General features: G+C 41.3%; 1 protein-coding gene across 1 annotated transcript; it reads right to left on the reverse strand.

Moving 5' to 3' along the window:
* Window positions 1-2,265: 2,265 nt before the first annotated feature.
* On the reverse strand, window positions 2,266-9,290 carry LOC117975725 (uncharacterized). Its single transcript, XM_055097430.1, has 3 exons — window positions 9,216-9,290; window positions 8,756-9,133; window positions 2,266-2,582 (listed from the first exon to the last, which is right to left on the reverse strand). Exons 1-3 carry the CDS (start codon window positions 9,280-9,282, stop codon window positions 2,266-2,268), a joined length of 762 nt encoding a protein of 253 aa, XP_054953405.1. The 5' UTR covers window positions 9,283-9,290.
* Between the last annotated feature and the right edge of the window lie 596 nt (window positions 9,291-9,886).

The raw sequence follows: 9,886 nt of genomic DNA on the forward strand, positions 1-9,886 counted from the left end.
CAAGGGAGGAAGGCTAGAAACATCCATGTGGTATCATAATAAATTGTAGATACCACTGTTTTCTAAAGTTTGGTGTAATAAAGGTACAGAAGATAAGGTACATACATAGTTTAGATGTGCCTGTGAACGTGGGTTAATATACACACGCACACTTTGTAGGCCTGTTGGCTTAGAGATCCTAGAAACACCGACACCGCAGTAACAACATACACACTCAGGATCACAATTTTGTATTTTAATGTAATTCTTTAATACCAGGAACCAGAAATCCTTGGAGAAATAACTGATTCTATGTATAGAACAGATAATAAAGAAAATGAGCTTGGACTTTCTTTTAATACCAGGAAATCAGAACATGTTCAAAGACAAAAGGATGGGATGCGTTGTAAGGATGCAGGATCCAAACTAAATGAGCTCCCGGCACCTAATAAAGCTGTGGTTGAGCAATAAAATTAATAATGTAGCATCAGATTTTCTGCATAGTGAAAAATAAACTTTGATGAACCAACACTTATATTAACAGATAATTAATGGTGGCTTATGCCTGTAATCCCAGCACTTTAGGATGCTGAGGCAGTCGGATCACCTGAGGTCGCGAGTTCGACACCAGACTGACCAACATTGAGAAACCCTGTCTCCACTAAAAATACAAAATTAGCTGGGTGTGGTGACACATGCCTGTAATCCCAGCTAATCGGGAGGCTGAGGCAGAAGAATCGCTTGAATCTGGGAGGTGGAGTTTGCAGTGAGCCAAGATTGCACCATTGCACTCCAGCCTGGGCAAAAAGAGAGAAACTCCACCTCAAAAAATAAATAAAATAAAAATTTTTGAAAAAAAGGATATTTTTATTCAGAAGAATACCAAACATCTTAAATTAATAATCCTCCCACAAAGTAGGTGTAATGTAAACACTTATGCTGTAATTGTGGCCTGAGATTAGAGACAAGAGAAGAGTTTTGTGTTAGGGTTGGTTTCATAATTAGTTTTAGATATAATACGAAAAGTATAATCTCTGAAAAAATAAAATTATCCAAGTTTACACACACGCGTGCACACACACATGAATGTGTATATATGTATATATGTATATGTGTGTATATATGTATGTATGCATATATATGCGTATACGCATATATACGCATATATATATGCGCATATATATATATGTATATGAGTATTTTTCTGCCACAGACACTGATAAACCAGGGAAAAGACAACTATGGACTTGGAGAATACACTTGCAAATCACATATTTGTTAAATGACTTTATGTTGGGCCGGGCGCAGTGGCTCATGCCTGTAATCCCAGCACTTTGGGAGGCCGAGGTGGGCAGATCACGAGGTCAGGAGATCGAGGCCATCCTGGCTAACACGGTGAAACCCTGTCTCTACTAAAAAAAATACAAAAAAATTAGCCGGGCGTAGTGGTGGGCGCCTGTTGTCCCAGCTACTCCAGAGGCTGAGCCAGGAGAATGGCGTGAACCTGAGAGGTGGACCTTGCAGTGGGCCGAGATCGCGCCACTGCACTCCAGCCTGGGCGACTGAGAGAGACTCCGTCTCAAAAAAAATTTAAAAAAATGACTTTATGTTAAGTTGGTAATTGACTTTTTTTATGGGTATATAAGGAAATTTACAAATGATTAAAAGAAAACAATGAAATTAAAAATGAGCCAAATATCAAAATAGACACTTCATCACAATTACATAAAAATAATTAAATATGGAATTTTAATTAGAGACACATGCATTTAAACAACAACGATATACCACTACTGATCTATTAGAATGTTTAAAATACACAATACTCATAGTGCCAAATGGCAAAGAGGATGTGGAAGAATGAGATCTATCATGCATTGCTGGTATGAAACCAAAATCATAACTGCACACTATGGAAAACATTAAAACATCCTGGTATTTTATATAATGGAGATAAATGTTAAGTTAGAATGTGATCTAGCAGCTGTGTTCCAAAATATTTACACCGATTCAAAAACTCATGCTCACACTAATATCTTCAGAGAAATTCCTGTATCAGTTTTATAAATTTGATTGTTTTTCACTCCTTGAATTTTGCTTACAGAATAAACATTGGAAAATTTCTCAAATAATTAGAGTGTATTCACGTTTCTCTTGTTCCATTTCTTCAATGACTTAACCTCGTTTTCTAAGAAAGTCTTCAATCAAGTAATCCCTGTCATCTCCTCAGCCCCAGCACAGCTGCCTCCTTCCTCAGGCTTTCTGACACTCTCAGGATGTGGGTTTTCACACTGTGTGTCTTGCATAGTAATACACAGCCATGTCCTCAGATCTCAGGCTGCTCAGCTCCGTGTAGGCTGTGGTTGTGGACATGTCCCTGGTCATGGTGAATCTGCCCTGAAACTTCTTGGCATAGCTTGGGCTACCATTGCCAGGGTTGATCCATCCCATCCACTCAAGCCCTTGTCCAGGGGACTGTTGCACCCAATGTATACCGTAGCTGGTGATGGTAAACCCAGAAAAACTACAGGAGACTTTCACTGAGGCCCCAGACTTCCTAACCTCAGCCCAAGACTGCACCAGCTGGACCTGGGAGTGGGCACCTGTGGAGAGGACAGGACTGGATGAAATTCTTTTTGACTGAAAAGAGTCCCCTCCTCATCCCTGGGACTAGGTACTCATTTTCCTGTAGTTGCCACCACCAAAAAAAGGATCCTCCAGTTCCAGTCCATGGTGAGGAGCTGTGTTCTCAGCTGCTTCTCTAGAGGAGGGATGTGGTTGTTGGGTGATGCTCTCAGGGCACAGACAAGTCCATATTTACTTCAGTGGATCTCAGGTTATTTGCATATTCATGGGACAGGGCATTTCATAACTCAGGACCTAATCCAGGATAAGAAAGGGAAGATAAATGACACATCAGCCATACAAGAGGGAGATGCTGATGGTCCAAGTCATAATCCTGCTTGAGGAAATGCATGTCCTGCTCCATTTCCAAACTCCTTGCGAACAGAGGTACTTTTAATGAAAAACAAGCCTCCAAAGGACATGTTTTTCACTGTGAACAGACATTTGATTAGCATGGAGACCACCTCTATTATTTCTGGGACCATCACTGTCCATGACACTGAGCAGGGGCTTTGGACTCCTGCTGGTCTTAGTCACCAACACAGTTCACTGGTGACTCTGAGAAACAGACTGCTGTTTGTCCCACGTGAGTGTCCAGCAGTTCCCTCTGAGATCTGGGGTGCTCCTAAGACAGTGTCTCCAGTGCTTGGTGTCCTGAGATCCCAGTCTCTTCAATAGAAATACTCTTGGTTTACAGATTTGCCCTGTGATGTGTGATTAGAACTGATTTTCTCATCTCACAGACAATAGGAATCAGAATATGAAACAGGAGTTTGGAGTTCTTTATGAATTAATCATCTGAAAATAATTACCAAGTAATTCGTGTTTTGAATAAGTTTGGGTTTTCTTTCCTACTGCATTTATTAGAATTTCATGAAGTGTTTACGTACTTTCAGTTCATATCCATAGATTCTCACCTTTACATATTGATTTCTCACTCACATGGTCTGTGCACCTGCCACACTCTCAGATCCACCACTGCCCTGTCACTCACACAATGTAGGCAACGTAACTTAATAATGAAATCTGAGTTCCTTATTCATAGAAATATGGCGTCTCCAACAATTCTGTACACATTGAGTTAGTAAAATCATTCCCATCTTTCATGTTCTCACTATTAAGATATTTATAATCCTAGAAACCCACTTTAAAAAATAGTTCTTATTCCATGTCTTTGGTATTGAACGAGAGCTATTTTTTAAAGTGGGTTTCTACTTATAAATATCTTTGTGAGGTTGGGAGAGGGAGGGCCTTAGGAAAAATAGCTAATTCATGCCAGGCTTAATACCTAAGTTATTGGTTTATAGGTGCAGCAAACCGCCGTGGCACACAATTACCTATTCAACAAACCTGCACATCCAACAGATGCATCCTGGACCTTAAAATAAAAATTAAAAAAGTTCTCATTGCCTTAAGTTGTCTGAATGGTTATGATGTAAAGGGATATATAAAGGCAAATCAGCAAGTGGTTGAACAGTTTTGTTTTGTTTTGTTTTTGTTTGTTTCTTTTTCTGATAAAGGAAGACCTAGCTCCTCCCAAGCCTCCGGTGCACCTGATCCGGGGCTGGAACCTATGCTGTGTGACTCCTGAGTGCCCCCTGCAGCTCGGCCCTTGACTTGCAAGAAGATTCCTGTCGGGACTCACAAAGCATTTCCCCCCATCATCTTTAGACCGGTGTGAAGTGGCTGTGTCCTGGTTTAGAATACTGCTTCAGTGACACCATATGCTTTTGATAGCATCTCTTGAAACAGTCGATTAGCCTTACTAAACCTATTGAACTCTGCAGGGAGACCCAAAGCAAGGATTCTATGACACAGGAGGGAGCCTCTTCTCTGAAGCTCCAGCTGCACTGAATCAGTGAACCCACGATAAATCCAAAAACTTGCAGGAATTTTTGGGGTGCTTTGTTTCTTCCTTGGGCTGTTGCAGTCGAATGTTGCATCTGAGAATACCTGCAGGTGCAGCTAATTTCAGACTAAAGCCAATCTCTATCTACTATTCTAATAACACAGATTTTCTCTTCTTGTTAGTGCCTAGCCTAATACAAAGCGCCTCCTGCACTGACACTAGGCAAAGGTCTCTGACTTTTTTTCCTAGAAATCTAAAGGCAACAGGATACAAGTGGAGACTGGGGAATTGCATGCAGGTTGTTATTTTCCTTTTCTCACCTAGGAACCCTGCAAAGGCCCCATGATAAAAGAAACTGATGTCAATGAAGGCGTTTTCAAGACCTTGGTCTTAAAAATGGTGATGGCAGAAGCTTCAGATTGCTCCACTGTCCTTGCCTTACTCTCTGCCATTGTCTTTCAGTTTCCCTGTGTTCTCCTCAGAGTCTGTGCATTGCCACACTTTCATCTTTCATCCAGAGCCATCATCCTGGTTAGAAAGGATTGTGTGGGGCAGATAAAATACCTGTGTGACCCTTCATCTTGGACCTCAGATGACCACCTTGCAGAGGGCACTCCTGCTTTGTTTCCATCACAAACATGGTATTAGAACTGGAAAGTATGTGTAGCTTTTTATAGAATTTATCTTAATTATGTTACATTGGATGAAATTAGAATTAGTAAGTGACACTTAGAAATTTAGTTGAGGACATATCTAAGCAAACTGTTGATGGTGTGTCTTCATTTCTCCCTGCTTATTATAGATAAAGTGAGAGGAGAGGGGTAAATTAAAGAGGAAACTATTGACCAATGTGGAATCAGGTATTTTAAAAATAAAGGAAGTTTTCACATCTTTTGTAAACCACATTAAATTAAGCAAATTAATGAACTTTAAGACATTTTTCTGCATTCTAGAGACAGAAAATGAAAATTCTGCAGCAGATCATTTTGCCAAACAGGCAGCTTTAAACTAGTTTGTAATTTGACATAAATATTCAAAGAAAAAACCCCAGGTGCAAATAAGAAATTATAAAATTTCAGTGTTTAATGACTGGTTGAGAGAAGCTTGAACTAACATTTTGATGAATCATACCTCAAAAATAAAACTGTGTCCAGTGGTCCAACTTTTCAATGGGCTACATGAGTGCATAGTTTCTACCTCCCTTACCTGTGAGTCCTGGCACAATCTCTCATCCTCTAAAACCTAGGGGCCACTAAGAACAGACAGAAGTTTGAATCCTATGAAGTTTTGAGAGACCCACGATTACTGTCTGGGCTGATTGGTGAGGGTGATCTCTATGAGCCTAGTCTTTGAAGAAGTGTATGATGGCTTTTGTTATAAAGAACAGATAACAACAAAGACGTCAAGGAAAATGAAGAAGCAGGGGAACGTGGTCCAAACAGAAGAACAACCAAAAGGTCCATAAACTGACATCAATGAAAAGGAAGAACATGGATTACCTGATAGAAACTTTAAAGTAAATGTTAGAAACATGTTCAATGAGCTAGTGGCAGCATGCAAGAACAATGTGAGAATTTTAATAAAGATAAAACATTTAAAAGATGACTAAACAAAAATATTGATCCTGAAGAATACAGCCAAAAATTTTAACAAGATTTTAGATCAAACTAGATCAAGTAATAGAAGAAACAGTAAACTCAAAGAAAGATCATTTGAAATAGTAGAGACAGAGAAGAAAAATTTAAGTGAAAGAAATAAAAAAGAGTTCAAGACTTATGGGCCAGGAAGGACACTGAACACTAAACTACGCATTTGAGGAGTTATACAAAGACAAAAGGGGTAGTGAAGGAAGAGAGAGAGAGAGAGAGAGAGGAGATAAATTATTCAAAATAATAGCAAAAAATATTTCCAAATTTGGAGACGGGAAGCAAATATTCATCCACAATGAAGAAGCTCTATAAATTTTACATAAGATAAACCCAATGACAAAAAATGTGACACAGTTTAAAACCAGATTGCTGGAAATAAAAGAGGTTTTAGAAAACAGAAAGAAAAGGAACAGATTTCTCAGCAGAAGGTTTTCAGTTCAGAAGGCACAGGGATTATATTCAATGGTGTGTGGTTTAATGACAGAGGTTCTTTTTGAGAAATGTGTCCCTGGGCAATTTCATCATTGTGCAAGAATCAAGGAAGAATTTTCACAAACCTACAAGGAATACCCTACTACACACAGGGTATGTGGATTAGCACAGTGTTCCCAGACAACTAACCTGTACAGTGTGTTACTGCACTGAACACTGCAGGAAACGGAAACACCATGGTAAGTATCTCTCTATCTAAACACATCAAAACATGGAAAAAGTTTAGTGAAAATATGGTATTACAATGTTATGTGGCCACAAACACATGTGTGGTCTATTGTTGACTGCAGCATTGTTACGTGACACATGACTTTACTCAAATTGACGGGGGTTGGGGGGACTAAAAATAAATAAAACCCTGCCAAGACGAATCTTTACCATGTAAATCCTTTTCAGAAAGGAAGATTAGATTAGAACTTCCCCATACAAAAACTAAAGGAGGTCTTCACTGCTGGGCCTGCCTTAAACACCAAAGGGTCTCAACTAGGTCTGCAGAATAATGATGTAGCTGCGTCAGCTCCATTCTGGCCTCTGCCATGTGACAGTTTTGTGTGGATTTGCTTTCTACACCCTCATGGCTTTTTTCTCTCTAAACTTCTAAATTCATCCTCCTTTTAATTCGCAGTTTATTGAAAATATTCATATGTAGCTTAGAACATTAAAAAACTTTGGAAAAAAATTCATCTTAAACCCACCAAGTCTAATTAACTCTCTTCAGGGATGCCCGTTTTTTTCTTGTTTTCCTATAGGATATGGCCCTTGTTTCTATCTCAGTTCAGTCCTTGTTTTCGTATGCATGAGGTATCCAACCATCTCACGCCCAGGAACACCTTGGAGGAACATACCCTATTGTCCATCCCCTCAGCCTTCATGTGCACAGGGGCCATTCTTTCAGCTGTTGTATGCTTTAGGATTTTCCATTTAAAAGTGTTTTTCAATAACCCCCCAAAGAAAGTCCTTGGACCTTAAAACATGATGTGGTATTGGGGGCATTGACAGCTAAATTTCACTGAAAGTATCTTCTGTCCTTGGTAATTGGGGAAGACTGGGAAGAAGGTAACAAAACTCAGACCCCATGTAGCTCCTCATTTAGCAATAGATTCAGTGCAAATTTAGAAAGCTGAAGACATACACTAATGTTGCTGTGCTTTTCTGTGATATAATAAGGAGACAGCAGAAGATGGCCAGTGGTCAGTCTCCATCCAACTGGTACTCATTGTCAATTAGTTAAGTCCTAATAAAGGATAAAATGCAACATTTGCGACAAAGCCCTAGGGCTTGTTTAAAAGACCTTGTCCCCACAGGGACGTGACAGTTTTTATATGAGAGCTACTGTTTTTGCCTAATTCATGTGAAAATCTGAGAGATATGCCCAGCCTCAGGGGGCTGCTTCTCCCTCCAGGAGACAGAGCTAACAGAGTTGTGTGGTATTAGCCTGTCTGGGTCTTCATAAGAAGACAAAAGGAGTGGGTGGCTTAAACAACAAATATTGATTTTCTTACAATTCTTCAGTCTGAATGTAGAAGATCAAGGTGCTGGCAGGGTTGGTTCTTGGTGCAGCTTCTTCCTGGCTTGCAGAGGCCCACCTTGTAGTGCACTATGTCTCCACGTGGCCTCTTCTCTGTGTGCACGTGAGAAGTGAGAGGTCTGTGGTGTCTCTTCCTCTTCTTATAAAGACAACAGCTCTATTGCATTAGGGTCTCACTTATGACCACATTTAACGTTAATTATACCATTAAAATTCCAATATACATCCATTGGATTTAAAGTTTCAGCATATGAATTTCAAAAAGGGCACAATTAAATTGATGACACAAATCAAGAGATGGTGAGAAGCATTAGAATATATATATATATATATATATATATATATATATATATATGCTATAATGGGCTGTGCAGGTACTTGCAGGAAAGTTCTTAGTAATTGGTGAAACTTCAATTGTAACAGGAAAATTTGCCTTACTCCTTTCTTTCCTGGCACAAGGATGTGAGGAAGTAGAACCACAGACAATAAAGAGGACCTCTACGGAAAGCTGGGGTGCTGGCGAGGAGGGAGACGACTGAGAAGATGAGCAAGCCCCGCTCACCCTGCACCTGCTCCTGACCCGGCCTTGTATTCCGTGAGCTCCGCGCGCCCCCTGCTGGTCCTAAACAGCACCTGCGACCGCCCCCTCAGCCTCCCTGCAGGGAGGTTTGTGTCTGGGCTCACACTCACCTCCCATCACTGTGTCTCTCGCACAGTAGTACACGGCCGTGTCCGCGGCGGTCACAGAGCTCAGCTTCAGGGAGAACTGGTTCTTGGACGTGTCTACTGAGATGGTGACTCGACTCTTGAGGGACGGGTTGTAGTAGGCGCTCCCACTGTAATAGATATGCCCAATCCACTCCAGTCCCTTCCCTGGGGGCTGGCGGATCCAGCCCCAGTAGTAACCACTGCTGATGGAGTAACCAGAGACAGTGCAGGTGAGGGAGAGGGTCTCCGAAGGCTTCACCAGTCCTGGGCCCGACTCCTGCAGCTGCACCTGGGACAGGACCCCTGTGAACAGAAAGACCCACGGTGAGCCCTGGGATCAGAGGCACTTCCCATATCTTCACGTCTGGATCCCTGAGACACTCACATCTGGGAGCTGCCACCAGCAGGAGGAAAAACCACAGGTGCTTCATGTTCTTGCACAGGAGGTCCATGACTCTCAGAAAGCATTTCCCTTATGAGTTGGACCTGAATTTAAAGAAATGTGTGGTGGCTTCCTGTGGACGCCTAAGTGAGGATTTGCATGTGGGTGGTGCCTTTGTACGGAGCAGTGAAAAGGGATGAGAGAGGCGCCGGTCTTTTGGGCTCACCCTGGGAGTAGGATGCTGGCTGTGCCCTTTGAGAACTCAGTTCTCTTCTTGGGGCCTCCCCTCTCCAAGCCCAGAGTCCTCTTCTTCCAGGTAAAGAGATGTGCTGAAGGAGCTTGTCTGAGAGATGAGTGTGATCATGGATCAAGGACAGATTTTGGAATAGGGTCAATACTGTTCAACCCTTAAAGATTCATATAAAACCAACCACACACCCAGGTCATCTAAATTGTCATTTACTACTTCAGACACATTGAAACAGCAGCTGAATGTAATAATGACAGTGACTTCAAACAATCCTGGATCCATCCAGTGTTTATTGTAGTTCAGAACACCCATCATGGTTAGAGGGAAGCTCCCTGTCCCTGGAAGTGGGTCATTTTAAAAAGCACCTGAGAGCTGTCCTTCTGTGTCCTTTTGAAATTTGGGATTCTGTCTGAGATCTCAGGAG

This window comes from Pan paniscus, chromosome 15 (assembly GCF_029289425.2).
Source record: "Pan paniscus chromosome 15, NHGRI_mPanPan1-v2.0_pri, whole genome shotgun sequence".
Classification (NCBI taxonomy): domain Eukaryota; kingdom Metazoa; phylum Chordata; class Mammalia; order Primates; family Hominidae; genus Pan; species Pan paniscus.

Excerpts from the sequence above, each read along its gene's own strand:
- LOC117975725 (XM_055097430.1), bottom strand. The coding sequence starts at position 9,282 with ATGGACCTCCTGTGCAAGAACATGAAGCACCTGTGGTTTTTCCTCCTG. Across the intron at positions 9,134-9,215 it reads GCTGGTGGCAGCTCCCAGAT|GGGTCCTGTCCCAGGTGCAG; the intron begins GTGAGTGTCTCA and ends TTCTGTTCACAG. Across the intron at positions 2,583-8,755 it reads GGCTGAGGGGGCGGTCGCAG|GTGCCCACTCCCAGGTCCAG; the intron begins GTGCTGTTTAGG and ends TCCTCTCCACAG.